The sequence below is a fragment of the Cololabis saira genome, chromosome 21 (genome assembly GCF_033807715.1).
Source record: "Cololabis saira isolate AMF1-May2022 chromosome 21, fColSai1.1, whole genome shotgun sequence".
NCBI lineage: Eukaryota > Metazoa > Chordata > Actinopteri > Beloniformes > Belonidae > Cololabis > Cololabis saira.
Window position 1 is genome coordinate 11,258,047 of NC_084607.1, and position 21,376 is coordinate 11,279,422.

General features: G+C 40.0%; 1 protein-coding gene across 3 annotated transcripts; it reads right to left on the bottom strand.

Moving 5' to 3' along the window:
- Positions 1–3,295: 3,295 nt before the first annotated feature.
- Positions 3,296–18,547, bottom strand: tlk2 (tousled-like kinase 2). 3 transcript variants are annotated; one of them, XM_061711433.1, is made up of 22 exons: positions 18,462–18,537; positions 18,025–18,229; positions 17,022–17,104; positions 15,487–15,564; positions 14,335–14,401; positions 14,207–14,250; positions 13,930–14,028; positions 12,397–12,498; positions 12,099–12,191; positions 11,803–11,913; positions 11,192–11,328; positions 10,141–10,293; positions 9,967–10,033; positions 9,781–9,878; positions 8,811–8,892; positions 8,275–8,366; positions 8,051–8,140; positions 7,739–7,908; positions 6,400–6,538; positions 5,848–5,959; positions 5,552–5,659; positions 3,296–4,778 (listed from the first exon to the last, which is right to left on the bottom strand). In XM_061711433.1, the coding sequence occupies exons 3-22, from the start codon at positions 17,100–17,102 to the stop codon at positions 4,605–4,607; spliced, it is 2,097 nt and encodes a 698-aa protein (XP_061567417.1). In that variant the 5' UTR covers positions 17,103–17,104; positions 18,025–18,229; positions 18,462–18,537; the 3' UTR covers positions 3,296–4,604. The 3 variants fall into 3 exon arrangements, with proteins under 3 accessions (XP_061567417.1, XP_061567416.1, XP_061567418.1); XM_061711432.1 differs by having other exon boundaries at positions 18,025–18,547; XM_061711434.1 differs by lacking the exon at positions 13,930–14,028 and having other exon boundaries at positions 3,297–4,778; positions 18,025–18,547.
- Positions 18,548–21,376: the final 2,829 nt, after the last annotated feature.

The following is a 21,376-nucleotide window of genomic DNA, read 5'->3' on the forward strand; positions in this document are numbered from 1 at the left end:
TGGCAGTTAATGGAAATGCCCTCAAGCACAGAAACATGTCCCAACCCAATATCACCTCTTTGAAGTGTTGCTCTCCATCCACACAGCTGATGTCACAAACAAGAAAAGAGAGAAAGGAAACCACATGAAAGAGAATGCGATTTGTTTACAGTTCTCACAGAGAAATGACTTTTCTTGGCTGATTTTAGGTGTGACTCTTACATGGCCTGAAGCGTGCAGAGCAACGGACAGACGGGGTCGGTGCGGCGGGAAAAGAGCGTCCGGAGCGACCCGTGACAGCACCGACAGCTGGAGCAGGTCCAGTTGAAGATGTTAAGATCTCCTTTGGAAGCCCTGACAATCTTCTTGAAGAATTCCAAAGGGATGTGTGCTACATCAGTTATTCCCGCTGCTAGAAAAAGATCCAGTCATTGGCCACATCACACCAGCCACATCTAATACAGCAGATTTTGGGACCAAAGGCCCAGCTGCAGCAGATTATGTAAAACAAACATGACCTGAGCCTGTTACTTTATTCTTGGTGAAGCATCCTTTGACTCTGAGGGAACTTAGTGTTGAGATGTAACGTACGTCTTTAATGCAAACGAAAGGGGACGCTCTTGATCTAAGTATGGAGGATTTTCTGACTTTTAATGGTACTGTTCTGTGCTGCGGAGGCACATGTACTCGTCTACAATGAAGCCATCTCAAATACAATGAAAAGGAACCGCTTTGACGATGTAATTGGCCTCAATTCCTCTGGTAGATATATCTCAAAGGCCACAGATGACCCTTTCTAGAAAGCAATGTGCACAAAATGACTCCTAGAAAATGATGCCATACTCGAAACAGCTATCAACTCATGAAAGCACAATACCTTATTTTGGCAATCATGGCTGCAAGCAGTTATCAGGAGCAAACCAATCTGGTTTAGGTACGTGGAGCCTTGCTTCACACACAATGTACACAATTCAAAGTATTGTAGAGTCCACACACATCTGCCTAAAACTGGCCCAAGTGTAGTCCTTGGTCTGGCTATGGTACCTCAGGATTCACATTTCTGCATGATAACCTTTTCACATGACTTAGTGTCATTGATGAACTGACCAAACAAGATTACCAAGTGGAGCCATAAAAAACAACAGCTTACAAGTTTCCTTGCGTACAACCACAACCTGTGACCTGGATTCGCATGATCTTGCTTTGTCAAGATATAGATCTACACTAAGGTCAGAGCAGTGGCGGTGGCCAGTCCTGGGTTGGTTCCTTCATCGTGCAGTAGTGAATATCTGGCTATTCTTCAGCGATGCTGTTGGCAGTGATTATGACCTCCTGACCTCTCAATGGGTTTTGTCCCTGGATCTACTGTATTTAAGAAAAACAACCTGGCAGAAGAGCTGCAATTGGGAATTAAATATGACCTAACCCTGGTGATTTGTTCCTGCAGAAGCCTCCTCCCACTCTGAGGGAGCTTACTGTTGCAAGGCAGATCTGCAATTGGGAATCCTCAAGATTCCACAAGAGGTGTCTGGTAAACATCACTGTCCTGTCGGCATGGAAAAACATGACCAAAGATGCAGACGGTGCCATAAGCGTACTGTGTGTGAAGGCAAGAAGTGGGATGTATCATGCAACATTGAGTGCTTCAAGACTTTTCAGAGTGAAATCCAACCAATTAGGCGATGAGCATTTCTTCATGCCTTGCTCCTATGTTGTGTGAACCAAATTTACTGAAACTGGTTCATGAGAGTATTAATTATTTAGATTTTTTTTTGCTAATTACGCCATAAAATATGCGCTGCCCTTATACTTTTTGCACTATTTGAGGTAGAGTAAATGCTTACTGAGTAATGGTGTACACACATCTTCTGGCCTTGATCTAAGCTACCGTCACAATGTGAATGTTTTCTTTCTTTTAAACATTGTTAGTCCTTATTTTGTACGTTCAAACACTATTTAATTAGACTGAAATGCAGGAATTGCATTATTTCCTTCAGTATGCATTGCCATGCTACCTTTATGTATCAAAGGTCCTAAACACACTTGCTACCCAGTTATAATGTTACACGTTAGCATTTTTCTTATTTTCTTATGCATGTAAATAGGTCAAATTGAAGAATTTGTCTAAATTTAAACTATGCAGTTTCCCCTGGATTAAACAGGTTAAGAGAAGGTTGAGATGGTTTAGGCACATAAAGAGGAGGGAATGTGAACACATTGGTCAGAGGATGCTGGAGGTGGAGCTGGAGGTGGAGCTCCCGGGCAGGAGAAGAAAAAAAAGAAAGACCAAAGAGGAGTCGTAGTGGTGAGAGAGGAAGATGTAGAAGAGAGTAGACGGGTAAGATGAAAGCGGCTGGAAACAGATCCGACTTCATCAGCATCCGTTCATGAATTAAAACATGATGCCCATGCCACCATACGACATATATACAGTACGTACCTGCTGTGCTACGGTTTTTAATTTAGCTGTAGTCTACAATACACAGGCTCCCTCAGGGTGTCCTTAGAAATATATATTTCTTTAGGATGGCACATAACTTTTGCAGAGCTTTGTTATTGTACACAATTAAAACATTTTCAGTTGACACTAAAAGATAAAAATAACTTTTTTTGGTCATTTTCTGATTAATAACCTGTTATGTGCTTAAACACACCTCATGCAAGTAACCAACATATACGCTTTTGTGATTTATCCCTTTTTTTTTTAAAAGGGGGGGGGGGCAGCTTTTGTTTGTGTAGTTAATTTTAAAAAAAATCGATAGTTATGAAATTATACATTTGGGATGCAACTTTTGTAAAAATTTTTGCTTAGCTCTTAGAAACAAGACTTTGGTGTGCCATTTCATTAACACCTACAGAACATTTGTTTTAATGCTCAAACCAAAGTCATAAACGCAAATGTTTAGCATGAGGCTCTACTATGACAATAAGGACCTGAATCACGCTTTAAATATATCAGCTGCATTAGTATTGTTCTTTACCTTATCCTGGAGAATAAAATAATAGAGACTGAATACTTAAACTAGGCTTATGAACATGAGACGCCATTTGAAGATGTTTTTTACCTATTTGACTGTGAAAGCCAGCATCACCGTGCTCCCCCGTGAAGCTTTCTCCAGTAAGACTACCGTCATTGTGACATTACAGTCTGCATTTAAAGTCTGTTTTCTGACCACTTACAATTTATTTCATTCATTTAAGCAAAGAATATACCTGGTTTTTGGATATGAACAATACAAACTAGCTGCAGCTACGTTGGCCTGAATGAGAGTCCTCTGTTGAAAAAAATAGATTTTATATGTATATACTTGATTTATCTTTAGTGAAATCAAATATATGAAGAAAAACACAATAAACTGCCAAGTACAGACAAAACGCTCATGAATACATTTTCAGCTGCACTGTAAATCAAAGAAAAAACAAACGGTGACGCAAAATCCAGTCACAATGAGCCCAGGCCAACAAACACATTTTAACCAATAGTATTTAATGGTTTATGTGACTTTCTGCTAAAGCCCAAACTCCCCCAACAGTACTTTTATGTAAACCAGTCCCTTGCATTTTATTGGCCAAAAATAAATTCAAACATAGCTAAATAAATATGTGTGTTTATGGACAGGGAAGTAGGAGGGGGCAATCAAAACAGTAACAATTCTAATTAAAGGCAACTTGAAAACAACAGAGTCCCCAAAGACTGGTGAAATTGAACAGTTTTTTTTTGTCTTTTTTGTGTTTTCTTTTTTGAAAAATGGGTCATTTCTCAGCAGCTCCCACTCCATGTCAAGTATAACAACTCTAAAACCGTTCATTATAAAAACTGAGGTGGAACACCGCCACCAGCTGGAAGTTAAAAGCTTTGGTCACAGGAGTTGGACGAGGACGGGGGGGAAGGAGGGGGCTGGATGAGATGGTTACTTCGGTCCCTCCTCGTCACAAACTATGTGGGGGGGGAGGTGGAATTTAAACGGTGCAGTTCCAGAACATCAAGCTGGATGAAATTGTGCCGTAGGTGTTTAGGGTTCAGTACAATACCAGACCAAACTAGCCCTCTCTCTTAGCTTCAAAGATGAGAACGAACAAACATGTTTGAGCTCGGGGAGTTCTGACTAACTTGGACCCAAATGGCTCATGCATGGGTGTGTGTCTGAGTGCGCGTACGAGTATGAGGCTTTCCCCAGTCCCTTCCATCTGGCCAAGCTGAAGCAGTTTTATACTTCATTTTATTTTCTCTTTTTTTTTTTTTGAAGCAGAAAAAGAACCAAAAAAAAAAATTAAAATCTGAAACACTGAACGCCACTTTTCATCAACATTGTGCCAAAACTTTGCCCCTCCCACCCCTCCCTTCGTAATGCGAGTGGTCCAGGGCTTTGACCCCCGGAACAATGGCACTCTTTTGAGAAAGCAGGCCAGCTGGGCCGGGGTGGATGGGCATCAGCGGGACGGAGGGCCACCGTCTCCTTCCCAACCCTCGACTTCTCACCCACCCCTCGCTGCCATCTGACCACTTTCCCTTGAGCTCTTCCTGGCGTGGTGGGATGGAGCTGGGAGAGGGGAGGCGGCGTGACGGCGGCCCCGCCCCATCCCACCCTTTCAATGTATTTAGTCAGTCACTTCGGCGTGTGGTCTCAGTTTGAAGCGCTGCTGTTGGAGGAGCTGGATGTGGAGGCCATGGCCATCCCTGCGCTGCTGGACGAGGCCACTGACTTGCGGATGTGGGGCATTAGGAAGGGATCGCTGGCCAGCTGGTGCACATCGATGCGGTCCTCCTTACGGTAGACTAGACAGCGCCTTATAAAGGCCTTGGAAGAGAAAAGGATGAGACGGCGACAGTGAGACTGAGAAAACAACATCTTGAAGTACGTATATGAGCGTTTAAAGAAACGCAGAAGAAGCAATGACTACGTTTACATGCAGTCAAAATTCAGGTTATTGCTAATATTCCGGTTACTGAAACATTCAGAATATTCTATTTACATGCGTGAGCAAACAGGGTTATCCCTATATACATGGTAATTAATCATTTGGGATATCTGGATCAAAACAGCGACGCGCGGAGAACATCATGACGCAATTACCGTCATTTCCACTTCCTCTTCCTGTATCCAAATTCAAAACAAATGCTGCTTCGCGCAACTTTTCGTTCACCTTCTTGTAAATCTTTCTACTGTCTACAAATGCCAAAATGTTCATATCCTTCAATACATTTATAAAATGATTAGTCTCCTCCTCACTCCAAAAGTGTGGCGTGGTCTTGTGTTTCTCCATGTTTATAAGAACTTCCTGGACTCAAAAAACCAAGATTCCTTGCGAAAAGAGCATGCGCAGAAAACAAATTCATATTCCTTTTGATCGGGATATTCCGTTTGGCGTTTACATGACCGAATATTCGGGTTTTAAAAGGAGTAAACCAGGGGTCATATTCGGGTTTTTAAAAACCCGAATGAGCAAATTTGGGTTATTCAAAGGGGTTATTGGTGTTTGCATTGCCGTGCGCAACCGGGTTATTGCTATTATTGGGGTTTTAAAAGGGTTATTGACCGCATGTAAACGCAGTCACTGTGGGGTCCAATACCTTAGCTTCAGGTGTGACTACAGGTTTAGGAGGAAACTGAACATCCGTGGCCTTCAGAATTGTGTTCTCCTGCAGGATGTCCTGCTGGGACTGGTTGTGGCCAAAGGGCTGCAGAAAAAAAGAGAACATGAAATAAATCCAGTTTATTATTCAAAGCTGATGAAATAAAAGTCATTAATTACATTAGATACAACCAGTTCTAGTCAGATATGAGCAAAATGTATTCATCTACTTTCACAAAAACTTTTTATGTTTCATGCCTTATTACAAGACTTTTATTCGGTGCCATCACCCACCTTGCGGCCGTACAAACACTGGTAGAAAATAACTCCCACAGACCACACGTCTACTTTGTTGGAGATTTTTGGTGGCTCCTTACCCACCACGAAACACTCAGGGGGGAGGTACCTTTCAAAGAAAAGATGATCAATATCAGGTATAAAATCCATAAAACCCATAATGTTAATCTTCTAAAAAGTAACAAGGTTTATATGGGAAACACTTTTTTCCACCCCCATTTTAGATCAGTCAACACACAAGTATAAATAGGATTGAAATTAACATTGTGCACCAGCTGCTACTTTTTAAAAGTGCTACATGTAAGGCAATCAGGGGTGAGATATTGTGTAAAGCATTATTTATTAGCCACAACTGTGTTGTGTATTAATAAGTGTATTTTTTTTAGTTATTAATCTATAATCCCTTGCCCCTTCATCTATTTTTGATGCTGCTGCTCAGTTACCAGCATCCAGCCGTCATGTATTCCTACTCTCTCCCCAGTTCTGTACTTTTCCAACCAACATTGCCAGTGAACACACTCAGGGCATTAGTTCAAATGCAGCTCTTACCAGTATGTTCCTGCCCCCTGCGAAGTCAGCTCCATCCCGTCCACTGAGTTGTAGCTGTCGTCATCCATGATCTTGGACAAGCCAAAGTCTGTGATCTTAATTTCTCCACAGGCAGTGCCGTTAACAAGCAGGATGTTACCTGAAGGAGGACACAAAAGAGCCAAAATAAATGAAAAGGCATTTAATCTTCTCCTTAAGATTAATTCTAGTGTTGTTGTTTTAGTTAAGTGAGATATTGAACACTGAGCACAAGATCACAGACAAAAACTCAATTAATGAATGAATAAACAAATCCAATAGAGATGCACCGATCAGGATTTTTCACCGATCCCGATTTTGCCGATCACCGATCACAGCGTGAAATCCATAAATTCGTCAATATTGTTGTCTCATGTACACAACACTGACATTGTATTATTAGGTATAAAAATTAGGAGATTAGGTGTAAACTCTGCTTATAAAGAGTAAGTGTAGTTTAGTGGCTTCAGCTTTCCTGTGGTAATAATTATGTACATGTGCAGCAACACAGACAACAGCAGACATGTCACTCTCTAAAAGTTGATACAAGTTGTAAACTATAAACCTTAGTTTTCCTGTGGAAAGAGGAATTAAATCTTAAAATAAAAATGAATTATGAATTATTAAGCTTTGAGAAAGCTTTAGCGGTAGCATCCGCCGCGTGTGTGGAAACTAACTCTTCAACTCTCTGAGTGAAGCAAAACTCTTCACACTAGAGCTCTAAATGTCACTCGTGAAGCGACTGACACGACTGTCGTCCTGCATGAGGCTTTGGACTGTATATAGTTTGGTAAAACTCCGAAAGGATTTCATCAGTGAAATATTTATGACGCGGCAGCGCGCACCGCAGATCCAAGCTGCAAACGTGTTTAAACCGATCTCTTCTACAACAGAAAGCGGCTGATGAGCAAAGCATATGAATGCATTACCTTACGATGTAGATCTTTATTTTTCTTCCTGTCGTTTATAAGTCTCTGTTACAGGTGTTACAGCTGAGTTAGTGCCGTTGCGCGCGCTCCTTTTTTTTCCTCTCCCTTTTTTCTGCTGCAGCCAACTTTGAAAACTCAATATAGTCCGTGTGAAGAACTTTCAAATGTCTTATCAGCTTCGTTGTGTTGAAATTATTTACACAGACTAAAACTCAAAAAAATGAATAAATAAACAACGAATAGTTAGAAAGAATGACTACTGATGCGAACCCCCGTGAACCACATATAAAAAAAACTACACTTAACTAAAGCATCAACATGATGACCTGCTCAGTGGGTGGAAAAGTGCAAAAACCCTCAGGACTAAAAGCCAAACTGAAATGAAGTGTTACCGGGTTTAAGGTCATAGTGGATAATGGGCGGTCTGATCTCGTTCAGGTACTTGAGGGCGTTGACTATCTGCATGATGATGGAACGTCCCTCTTTCTCCGACATGAGCTTGTGCTGCTTCAGGTAGAAGTCCAGGTCGTTGCCCTCGCAGTACTCCAGGACTGTGCAGAACCTGCTCAAAACAAGGACGAGCTGTTTCAGGTACTTCATCAAACTTGTTTTTACATCCAAGGAAAAACAATAAGGCAGCAGAAAAAATAAATAAAACACCCAATAGTCATTTCACAGGATTACACACAGACACGGTTACTTACGAGTCAGTGTCGAGTGAAAAGTAGTCATAGAGTTTAACTATTCGTGGATGGTCCAGCTCTTTATGGATTCTATATTCTCTGCACGCATGTCTGAAATAAAAATGTTTACACCATTGACTTAAAATATAAATATCACATTCATATGACTGTTTACTACAACTTTAGTTTGACCCAACTGTAGAATACATAGCTACTGTCTTAAAAAATAAAAAACAAACACTCACTTGTGATAATTTTCTTTCTTCTCGTCCCTCCAGTTCTTGTTTAATTGGTGGATTTTTACTGCAACATACCTTTGCTCTGTTAAGTCAAAAGCCTGGAAAATAAAAATCTTCTGTTAGAAAGAAACTTCCTATTGCTTTGTTTTTCTTTTAAAGCTTCACATAAAATATCTTCATTCTTAAATTTTAAGGCGATTACTCTCACATTCTGGCACACCCTTTCATTCAAAATGCTAATGCCAATTTTATTCAATGCCAGCTATGAAAACAGCTAAAGACTAATGTCAAGGTGAAAACTGAATTAATTTGTTCTCAATATTTTATAGACCACTATTTCTGTACTCAACATTTCTAATAAATTAGAATAAACACCCATGACATGTACAAGGAGAAAAACCCTGTTGAGAAACTGTATAAAAACAGACTTGTAATGCTACATAATCTACCAGGAGGGGGAAAACAACAACAACAAAAAAAACAATACCACTTGACCGACACATTTACAACCCCAGGTATAAAATTGTGGTTTTCCCTCTCACCTTGTAAACTTCACTGAAACCTCCCCGCCCAAGTAAATGGAGCAGCAAGTATCTGTCATTTAGCGTAGGGTGATCTTTGAATCTATGAAGAGAGGGGGGGAGAAAAAAAGTATGTTAACTTATTATATCAAGGACATGCATAAGATCTATTTCACTTGTTTAATAAAAAAATATATATAATAATAATAATAATAATAATAATAATAATAATAATCTGAATGTCATCATAGTGATACGATTCTTCTTGGTTATGTGCCTAGATTAGCACAAAACCAAGGGCAGCGATGGGACAATAACGTCTGTCATTTAAAGATAAAATAAAGCAAACAAAAAAACAAAACAAAAAAACTGACCAATCTCAGAACTGCTGCTGGCATCAAGTTACATTTCATTTAGTTTTATCAATTATTCACCATCAAATATTGGTTTTCTCGAAGTTCTTTTGAACCAGGATTTCTTCTCCACTCTTCTTTCAAACTGAACATGACTAATTACCTGTACACTGAAAATACTAATCTAGCACCAAGACAAAACCAATCATCCATAAGCACGGAAATTGACCGTGTTTACCATAAAATGTCATTTGGATGCATCATCTAGATCAGGGGTGTCCAAAGTCGGTCCTCGAGGGCCGCGATCCTGCATGTATTAGTTGTTTCCCTGCATCAACACACCTGATTCTAATTAATGGTTGTTGTCACCACCTTGTCATCAATGTTTGGATAGTTCTGTTGATGACCAAGCTCCTTGTATAACGGTTTGATAAAAAAAAGGGACACATCTAAAACATGCAGGACTGCGGCCCTCAAGGACTGTCTTTGGACACCCCTGACCTAGATTAATCACTTCTGAATGAAGCTGTGAGAAGCACTAAAGTAAAAGATGACTCGCATGAATGACCCAAAGACATGACTTGAACAGGAATGCAGGAAGGTTACGTATTTCGGGTCTGAAAAGTGAAAACTCGTACTGGGAATTATCCTCGTTGTGGATCCTTTTCAGCTCACGTATGTGTAGGTTTCGTACTCGCTCCAATCTCTCCAACTCTGCCTGGATCTCAGCCTCCTCCTACAAAAAATACAAAGATATGAGCTAAGCACAAAACAAAGAAGAGCCATAATACTATGGTGACATCCATAAATAAGTCAGGACTTACCTTCTTGAGATGTCCCAGTCTCAGTTTAAAGATTTCCTCCTGCTCGTGATACTCTGCCTGTGATAATCTGTTAAAGAAAAAAACAAAACAAATGTAAGCACAACTTCAAGATTGTCCATTGCACAGGGGGAATGGCTGATATTAAAGAGAAGGTGAATAAATATAGTATTGTACGCTTCGCTTTCTGCTCCATTGGTCTTGGTTTTGCGTTTGTTTTGCTCCAGGCTTGGTGGTGGAGTCTGGGCCATGGAAGGCGGCTTGCGTTTGGCCAGCAGCTTCCTCTGCCTTTCAATGTCCTCTCGTTGAGAGTTGATCCTCTCTTGTTGTCTGGAATCCAACAACAGATCAATCGTAAGCACTTGTACATTTAAGAACCCCTTTCCTACTTGATCTAAGACACTGTTCTTCAACCGTGGTCCTTGGAGCCCACTGTCCTGCATGTTTTAGATCAGGGGTCACCAATCCTGGTCCTCGAGGGCCGGTGTCCCTGCAGGTTTTACATGTTTCCCTGCTTCATTGCACCATGATACAAGTGACTGTGTCATTAACAGAATTGTGCAGCCCTGGATGACAAGCTGATGACGATGATTAATTAGAATCAGGTGTGTTAAAGCAGGGAAACATGTAAAGCATGCAGGACACCGGCCCTCGAGGACCAGGGTTGGTGACCCCTGTTTTAGATGTTGCTCAGCTCCGACACACTCCTGATTCAAATGAATGGATCAGCATCAGCTTGTCATCAAAGTCTAAGCAAGCCTGTCCATGATCCGCTGATTTGAGTCAGGTGTGGTAGAGCAGGGGAACATCTCGCCCTCGGGAGCCACTTTGACGACCAGTGATGCTAAACGTACGACAATTTCGATCTAAATAGTTGGAAGTGTAGGATAATTTCACAATATCTCTCAAAAAGAGGGTATTTCTTCACGACTGTTATTCACTATCAGTCTGATCTGAAATCAGATTCAGCAGAATCATTTGTCCGTAAATGATCTGGCTTTTTAACTCATTTTATTTATCTTATCCTCATTTCCTCTCTCACACAGACGTGCCTCCTCAGCCCCACTGATCTAGAAGAACGTACTTTTACAGAAAATAGTTGACCCTTTTAAAAAACCACCTTATCAAATGTATTTTACAGCATATGACTTAAGCTTAAAAATCACAGTAAAGAAACAGTGAAAGGGAAATGTTAAGTTTATAACCAAAACAAGAAAATTCAACTCACTTGATAAGATTTTGGAAGGCGTATCCATCCGTCCACTGCTCCGTGAAAGATGCTCCATGTCTAACTGTGGTAAAGTGGCCTAGTCGAAGCCTGTCCTGCATACTTTTATCCCGGCACGCCATCTTCTCCTGTTTGGACTGATGGGAAGAGAAAGAGATGCATCAAATTAGACTTAATGGCTCAACACAATAACCCACATTGTTCAGATTTTTTTTTTTAAGTTCTTCTCCATTTTCTAGCATTTCCACGACTCTCCACCCCTCTCTTTCACCCAGAGTGCTTCTTTTGAAAACAGAACTTTGCGCAATCCACTTCCAAGTAACAGAAAATGCAGCATGATGTGATGTTTGGTACAGAAAGAGAGTTTTGGAGAAATGGGACAATTTTACTCTCAGCTGGGTCTGTGATTTAACAGAACCTTGAAAACTGCCTCACTTAATTTTTACACCCAAGTTTGCACCAAAAAAAGTGACAGGCTTGTGTTTTGTTAGTTTTTCATCTTAAGTGGCTTTAAACACCCAAGAACATGCTCTAATGCACAGAAAGTTATCATTTTTATCACGTGAACCCTTAAAAATAAAAGAAGTCAACGGTGTACAAGACGGACGTACTTTTTCTATCAGGAGCTTCTTGGACATAGTGACACACTTATTTAAACGTTCTTTATATCGCTCCAGCATCCTCTGCTGTTCATCGATTTGTCTTCTGAGATCACAGTTTGCCTGTAGGAAAACATACAAATTTAAAGCAGGAAAATGTCAGGGGAAATGCATTTGCTAATTTGTAACATATTAGAAATACATATAGAGGGAATTCTCATCCCACACATGCCTTGAGTGAAAAATAGTCTTAAAACACTGAAAAAGGCAAGCAGACCAGCAGGGATGAAATGTAATGAGATTAGTACCCGCAGCAAATCGTCTATTCGGCCCTCCTTCTTCTCCAGGTCGGAGTTCTTGTTGTTCTCCATTGCTGTTAGTTTCTCTATAGTAAGGTCAGACTAAAGAGGTACAGTGAGCACAAAAGTGTTTGTTAATTGTGGAACATTCTGCATCCCTGACAATTTTAGTACAAGGAGTCCTATCTTATCATTTCTTAAATATTTTAGATGATTCTTGTGATATTTTGGTTTAAATGCCAACAACATAACAACCTATTTTAATCAAACAAACAGGCAGTCACCCCTGAATAGTGTCGTCAAGTACCTGCGTGGCTTTGTGGAACACGTGAAGAGGAACGGGCTTCATTGAACTGGAGGAGAGCTCTGCGTTGACCGAGCACATGGAGGAGGGACTTCCCTGCTGGACCTGGTGGGAACAAACGTTTATCCCATAAAACGTTTTCACATTCTCAGGGTGTGTTAAGGTTAAAAAAAAATAAATAAATAACACATTAATAATCAATCAAAACTTGGACCAACATGGCGAGTTAACACTACAACAGTCTTTCCAAAAGTAAATCAGAAGCAAGTTGCTGATACACCAAACTGAAGCCATCCAACTGCAATCTCAGACATAAAATGTTCCTGCTGGAAGGGAGAAAGAAATTCCCTGCACAGAATCAAGCAGTCTTTTACCTCGTTCAGCTTTGAACAATGTAAAAGCCACATCTCAGCATCTTAAGCGGGGTACACAAGGAAATCCTGGAGATGGCGTGAACACGGACTTTATAGTCTCCTGAGCGAGCTCGACAACATTTGTTATCATGTTCGCTCACTCGTTCTCTGGATTGGCTACACTCTGTTCCACGTCACAATCATTTTCGCCTGTCCCCCCACATATGAAGATTTCTTGTTTGAAATATTAAACAAGTTTAATACTTGCAATTGTCGGCCCTGGCCCGTTTCGGGACTGATTATTGGGACAAATTCACCCTCAACACACCTCAGACCACAGGCTAATCCGATAGGATAATCTAAGAAGACTAAAGATAATTGGAAGTTGGTCGGGAAAGGGGGAAAATTAGGACAAAAACAGCCCGACAATCTTTATGTGTACCCTGTTTTAGATACTTAACTCATCTTGATGCACCAAATGCAAATGAAGACGTTTAATATAAAAATGAGGAAGATCATTGTTGGCCATTCTCAAAAAGTTAGTTATAAGTTATGGCTTAAAATTTTCAATATTCTGTATCCCTCAAATATAAACAAAGCAATATTTGGATACAATGAAGTGATCATATAACTACATTTTTAGTGTCCGGGATTCTATCTCAATTAGGAATGTTAATTAGTTAAACAAAAAAATCCATTTCAATTTCAACATATCATATGGATGTACATTTCTGTACATGTATGTTTTTATTAACGTTATACATGCAAGCATTTCACATTCATGTGAAAAGTTTATTCTCAGTTCAGAACAGCCAATTAGCGTGATCTCCCATTAAACCGATGTTGGTAACAATATGTGGAATCATCAGGAAAAAAAAGTATGAGGTTGGATACTCAAATCCCAACAACCAGCTGCTGGTTTGGTTTAAAATGGCCCTTAAATGCACAGCTCCTCGGTGTCCAAAGCATTAAAAAAAAAAATGTAATTACCGGTAAATAAAATCACCCAAAGTCCTCTGCAACAGGTTTATTCAAAATCTTTTCTAACATCCTGTGAGTGCTTGGTTGAGTGCGTGTGCGTAAACAAACACATCCTATTGGTGTTAGTAGACATGCAGGAGAGAACGGCAAGAGTGCAGAGAGACTAAAATGCAGAGAAACAGCATGGAGCAAAGGCGCTCACCGTGACAGGAGGGTTGGAGAGAGAGTGTTGTGGGGAAGAGCGGACCACTGGAGGCATTCCCCTGGCAGGGCTGGTGCCAGGGCCGCTACCTCCCGCAAACTGACAGGCACGTAAAGAAGAAGAGGGTAAAAGAAGAAGAAAGCAGTTCAATGGAAAGACCAAGATGGCCAATCAAAGGAGGTTAGAAAGTGACTGAAATGTTATGCAACCGATACTAAAGCCCCGTGAGGACATGAACAGGCTGGAGCAAGAAGCTGAATAACCTTCTTCAACTCACCTCAAAATAATCACTAATTTTATGTCCTCTTGCTCCTGCTTTTCCTGTAAAAGAGAAGCAGGGAGTTCAGGAGAAAGGATGTAACACGGCAGACAAGATGAAACGACGCAACAGAGGAGCAATCTTACCCTGGCTGTCGAAGTGGTCGGCTTTACGTTTTCTCACTCTCTGGTCATTTGCCTTTTTCTCAGGCGTCTGCAAGGAAATACGGTGAATCATCATACTCATTACAAGCTGAAAGACAGATGGCTGACACAAAATGATCTTAACTCCATCATGTGAAAAACAAAGCATACCATCTTTTAATTCTCAGGTTTTTGCATAACAAGATGCAATTTAAAAACAAAACCAAAAATAATAATCGGCTTGTCCTTGCTAAGTCCTAAAATTAAGTAAATCCAACCTCAAATGAACAACAATGACATATAACAACTAAAACTAAATGCAGAGCATTCAATAAAAAAGTTGATGCTTAAGCATGTGCCATGATTCAATAAGTTATAAAACCACCATGTGCAACAATAACTTAAAGCTCTTATGTTTTTTTCTGTCTTCTTTTTATTGCAATATTTCCAACCTGGTACATATTTTCCACAAAGTCTCACTGCTCTTTACAATTCTGTTTGAACAACTTAAACAAGCTTTCGATTTGTGTAATCTCTCATTTAAAGTGCTGAACTCCAAATCTTTTAGAAGCGGCCTTGTAGCTCTTCCAAGAAGGATAATCAATAACGACTGCTGACTTCCTTCTTCCTTGGCATTATGTTAACACGCACAAATCCTCGAGACCAGAAAATTGCCAAAAGCTCTGCGATTAAGGAGGTGCTCACACTTGATCATTGACATTTGATTATCAGCACATGGCTGCTTCTTACTCTGTACTCTCTACCCAAGGAAGAAGTAAAGATACACCTAGTTTTATCCCTCTCCCACTATTTATATTGTTTGGATAAATTTTTGTTAAATAATGACACCGTAATAAATATTGCTTTCAATCTGAATTTTTCCTTAAATAGTAAACAAATGTGCTAATAGATGTTGAACCTTAGTCGTTTTTAGTTTTGGACAATTCAATCCAACTCAAAAATACTATAATTATAATTAATATAACTGAGAATCTATACGGGCATATTTCATTAGAGGCTGGATTTACTTGATTCTCAAGACTCAGTCAGGACCATGTTGTTTTTTTTGTGTTAATTTTCGTGAAATTTAAAACCTTCAAATTTAAAAGAAGTGTCTTTTGTTTTCATGTCAAGTTATTCGTGACAGGGACTAACCTCCAGCTCTTTGTCACTGAGTGAACCAACACTGCATAAACTTTGATTGGATGACTCATTTTGACCCTGACCGGTGCCCTGTTGAAAGGAGAGAGCAATTAAAACACAAATTTACCCCCCAAAATAAAAAGAAATCTGGAAGACACGCACCGATTAATGCACATTTAAAATGCATGCATTTGAAAGAGGATTAGAAAAAAAAAGGGTTAGAAAACATGAGGTTAAACAGAGGCTTGGCTAAATACTGCACCATCACTATTATTAACTTCCCACTGTTAGTGCTGATACACGACATCAGCACTAATGCTGCTACCTTCGGTGATGCCTGTCAATCAAACGGACCACATCAAAATTCAGCATGTGCTGTCTAATCAGAAAGAGATACTTATCCATTCAGAGCACACTAGCGCTCTCTCACCGAACCTTCCTAAAATGGCTGAACATTAGGCATGCTGCTGGGGATGTATTCCTCTCTCCGTCTGTCACCTTTAGATAATGTCATCCATTTTTCTCCTATTCACCATGGTCTTAAACATTCTTTTATTCTTCAAAGAAAGATCCTCTGCTTTAACAAAATGATAGCAGTTTTATTTAAGCCCCTAACTCACATCAAAAGTATCTTGTTTTTTTTTGTTCTAAAAGTCACACTCTTCAAACCTGTTCCATCATGAAAAGATGTCCTTCCCCTTTGCCTTCAAATGATAATTTTTCTACGGCAGCTTTGCCACAAGGCAGACCAAGGTCAAAATAGAAAAGGAAAAAAAAAAAACCCTCTAAGCTACTCTGTGACATTGAAGAGCTTTCATACCACAAGCCCATTTTTCTTCACAGTCATTTGATGACAAACTTCACTCTCACTACTCCACTCTCAACACACACACGTGTGCACACACACACAAAAACACACACACACACACACACACACACAGAGCATCTCTTCTCATACGGGGTGATTGTGGCATGATGCTTTAGCAAGAGACGCCATCTTCTCTGCGGGAGCAGCCATGCCATGCTCTCCCTATGGTTGGCAAAGAGCCTCTTCCTGGCATCGATTTCAGCTTCCTCACTGTTCCAGGATCACCTTCAACTAAGACAGCTCCATCCACGAAGCAAGACAGGGGATGGGCGACTGAATGCTGCCTCCACTTAGACCTGGTCAACAACTATTCCTGCATTCCTCCTCTGCCTTCATTCCTCCTCCTCCTCCTGCTCATCTCCCCCCTCCTCCCCCCACCACCCTTGTCTCGTCTGTGTGGCCTTTTTGGCAGGCATCACCACTTGCATATACAGCCACTGCATCGTGAGCCAGCGAGAGATGCCCGTGCCACACCAGCCAAAAAACACAGACACGGCTCAACCTTCTCCAGAGACAGACAAAGAAAAAGGAGCGGGGGCCAATGCTTGTCCGAGCCAAAATGTAGAATGATACTGGAGGTAAAGTGAAACAAAGAAGAGTAGAGATTCCCCCAAGTATGTATTTTGACATGAAAGCGTGCTTCGTGCGCCACCTTTACGCCATCTACCGCGACACAAACCTTAGCCACACCGACCCCAGTAAAGCGAGCCTCCAGCAGCTCCTGCCGTCGGGGGTCCAAGCTGTGCAGTTCTTCCATCATGGCTGCGGGGAAGAGAACACAGTTTAAGGAAGGTTTTGAAGAGTCTGGAACAGTCAGACGGCAGCGAGGGATCACGGTTTCAAAAGGCCTTGGTGGTGATGACTCATGGCTGTTTTTAGCTATATGGATGTGGAAAATTCCTGTTCTGAGTCATCAATAAGCATGACAATGTTTAACACTATCATTTATGTTCAACAAGCCACCACCAGTTACCTAGTAAGAAAACCACAGCACAGAGTACACAATTTGGCCCAAAACTATAACCAACAACAGATAGTTAACATACATCAAAAGTTGGAAGCTAGATGTGGAAAATCATGGCATCACTTGATAACGCCCTGGCTTTAAAGGCAAGGCAAGTTTATTTGTACAGCACAATGTAATTAAAAGTGCTTTACATCAACATTAAAAGGCAGCAAGACACAATTAAACAGTAAATAACACATACAATGATAAGAAAAAAGGAATGATTATAGGCAAACACAGCACTCTAGTTATAAAAGGTCACTATGTAACAAAGAAAAGGGCACAATAAGACAATAATTGCCCAGTTTGTTGGCCCTTGTGAAGGTTTAAGTCACGTGTTCTACCTATGGCTCACATACCTGAGATAAACACTCATGTTTAGTGCTCAAAAATCACTTCACAGTTACATTCAAGCATCATGTGTAGTTATACTAACCAGTATGGCTATTTAAAAACAAAATAAGTGAATAATCGTTGGCTATTTTACCAATAAACGGAACATAATTCAGCGCAGCAGCGATGCTAACAGTTAGCATGTCACATTAGATTTTATTTCGAGAAGAATAAAAAAAAAAAGAAAATGTTCATTAACACTGTGTTCATTATTAAATATACCCGTTAAATAAAGTAGCAACTGCGTGGGGAAAAACGGTGAAAAAGTGGTAAAAATATGAACCTTTGGTGTGCAGCGGTTAGGCCGCATCCGCAGCCGCGGTGTCGCCTGGCAAGTGTCCCCGGAGAAAGAGCCGTTGGAGCGGCGAGGGTTCCCTCCTCGGCTCCCCCCCGGAACCAGCCTTCCCGTCCTCAGGAAGGAATCCCCATCTCTTTTCTCGCTGTGGGATTTCGATGGAGACCCACAATCTGCGTGTGTTTTCCCCCAGCTGGTTAAAAAAAAAAAAAAAGATGATGTCTTAAAGCTTCAAAGCTTCACCCCCTCTTTTCTTCGTTATTAGGGTCCTTTTCCAGCGATCCGCACTAAAGTTCGGGTTCGCTCCGCTCAGCGGCTGCAAGGGGAGAAACCGGAGTGGTTTCGGGAGCGTTTCAGCTGAACCCGAATCGATTTGGTTCGGTTCTCATGTTTTGCTATGTAAACAATAATCGGTAAAATCTCACATTTTCTCGTGAGATCCTTCAAGTATTTTCACCCCGGTCCAGTCACCGCCTGTTTGGACCAATAGCGGATCCCTCTCCACACGAGTCTCCACCAGTATCGGTTGTGCCCACCCACATAAACCACAACCAGCACTGATAGATCATTATCACAAAGTTTCCATCCCCATTATGCCCACACCCTGCACTGCATTATCCTTAATACTTTTAAATAAAACAACAAGCCCCTCTTGCACAATTCTACAGCTTTGAAATATAAAACTCAATTTCCCAGCAGAACTGGGAAGTTTTCTCAAATTTAGCCATCACTGAAACAACTGTATGACAGATTCTATTATCATTTTCAGAGGTGTCAAAAGTATTCACATTCATTACTCAGGTAGAAGTATAGATACTAGAGTTTAAAAATACTCCTGTAGAAGTTGAAGTATCAACTCAAGTTTTTTACTCAAGTAAAAGTATAAAAGTACTGGTTTCAAAACTACTTAAAGTATAAAAGTAAAAGTAATGTAAGGGGGAAAAAAGCCATTAAGGACAAAAGCCATTGAAAATGAATGCATCTTAGTTTAATGCAAATATATTCAAGAACCATATATGTGTACTATTGAGCATTATCATGTGTTTCAGAGAGCAGGAGATATGATGACTAGTTGCATATAAGTATTGTAATGGTGCAAAAAGTCAAACTTCAGAGGCATGTTATCATTTATCCTAACCTTTATTGGAATGTACATCCAAGTTTAGTTGCAGGAATCTGAGGGCAACGGATGTAAGAACAAAACTGGACAAGAACATCTGAAACAACCACAACCAAATTCACTCTATCCGGATGGAGCAATTTAACTGGATAGTTTTTTTTTAAAGGCCGAAATGAAATAGAGTAACAAGGCTGTTTTTAAAATGTAAGGAGTAAAAAGTACAGATAATTGCTTGAAAATGTAAGGAGTAAAAGTAAAAAGTTGTCTGAAAAATAATTACTCCAGTGAAGTATAGATAACCAAAATTTCTACTTAAGTAAGGTAACAAAGTATTTGTACTTTGTTACTGGACACCTCTGCCAATTTTGGATTACGGTGATCTTCTGTTTATGAATGCTCCTGTCCAGTTCTTGCATATGTTAGACACTGCGTATCATAGTGCACCGAGATTTGTTACAAAGTATAAACCCCTAACCCATCATTGCATTCTGTACTCCAAGGCTGGCTTACCTTCACTGACATGGCGGAGGCTTAGTCATTGGTACTTCTTCATATACAAAGCTATATTAGGTAAACTTCCATTTTACATTTGTTCTCTGATCAATTTGAAAGCCATCAGTAGTTATAGCCTGAGCTCAAATGATGCTATCCTGCTGTCCATATCAAGTGCAAGGACCAATCTAGGGAAGAAAGTCTTCAGCTGTTCTGCCCCACTTGCTCGGAATAGCTTCCAAAAAGACCTGAAGCTAAACACATTAGTGTCATTGTCTGATTTTAAAGCTCTTACAAATGCATTTTTTAAATGACTCTATTGGTACTTGTCACTGTCCTTAAGTATTGCAATTTATTTACTGGCACTGTTTTGTGATGTATTTTGCATTGTCCTTCTATTTCTGTTGTTGTTGTTGATTTGTTGTTTTGTCTGCCACCCTGTTCTGCATTATCCATAATACTTTTAAATAAAACAAGAACCCCTCCTCTTGCACAATTCTGCAGCTTTGAAATATAAAACTCAATTTCCCACCAAACTGGGCAGTTTTCTCAAATTTAGCCATCACTGAAACAACTGTATGACAGATTCTATTATCATTTTGCTCACCATGGTTACAATACAAGAATCACATCAGAAAGGAGGTTCATAGGGTAAGAAGGGTAAGAACAGGTTTTGATTCAGATAACTTTTTTTTACAGAGCCATGGTTGGCTGGAACTCTATACCAGTTCATATTTCTCATGCAGGTTTCAGTTTGAAACAATATCTTTTAAAATTTAATGAATGCTGATTTGACATTTAGAAGGAACAAAGTGAAGGTTGAATAGAATTATAGGTAGTGTAAACCCTATCATAATAAAGGTTAAAAGTGGTAAAAAAATTCTAAGATAAGGTCATTTCAGGCAGGTATTGGTTATGAAGGTGTTTTTTTAATTTCATTTCTATGTATTTATGTCTGAGAATGATGGTGATTTAGTTATCCTCTGTATTGATTGTGTGACTAAGGGGGTTGTGTCTATTATTGTTTTGTTTGTCATGTATAATGCATGTGTGTTGTGTGTATGTCGGACCCCAGGAAGAATAGCTAATGCTGTTGCTAATGGGGATCCTAAATAAAACAAACAAACTTTTTTCTTTTTAATGCATTATTTAATGCATTGACCCCTGAGGTTCATCTGGATCTGGTTTGTTGTGGTTCCCAAGAACCAGAACCAAGCAAGGTGAGGCAGCGTTCAGTTATTCTGCTCCTCACCGGTGGAACAAACTTCCTGTAGACCTGAGGTCTGCTCCAACTGTCAGCTCCTTTAAATCAGGCCTAAAAACAATACTGTTTACTCAAGCGTACTCCTAAATTAAATACTTACCTGCTGTACTCTACTGCCCTCATTTTTAACAACTTGTGCTTTTTATTATTTTACCTCTTTTCTTATCATTTTATTTCATTTATTTGGTATTAAAGCATACTTTTAAATTAAATACTTTGTGAAAACTGCAAATGAGATGTGTACCTGTGGTACTCTACTGCCCTTAGTTTTCAGCAAATTGTCCTTTTTATTATTTTAACTTTTCTCATAATTTTTAATATCGACATAAAGCACTTTGAATTACCTTTTGTTGAATTGTGCTATACAAATAAACTTGCCTTGCCTAGTGTAACTAGTGATTGGTTAAAACCAGAGGACCAATTTCAATGTGTTTCGTGATATATATACACTGAGAAAGATTATC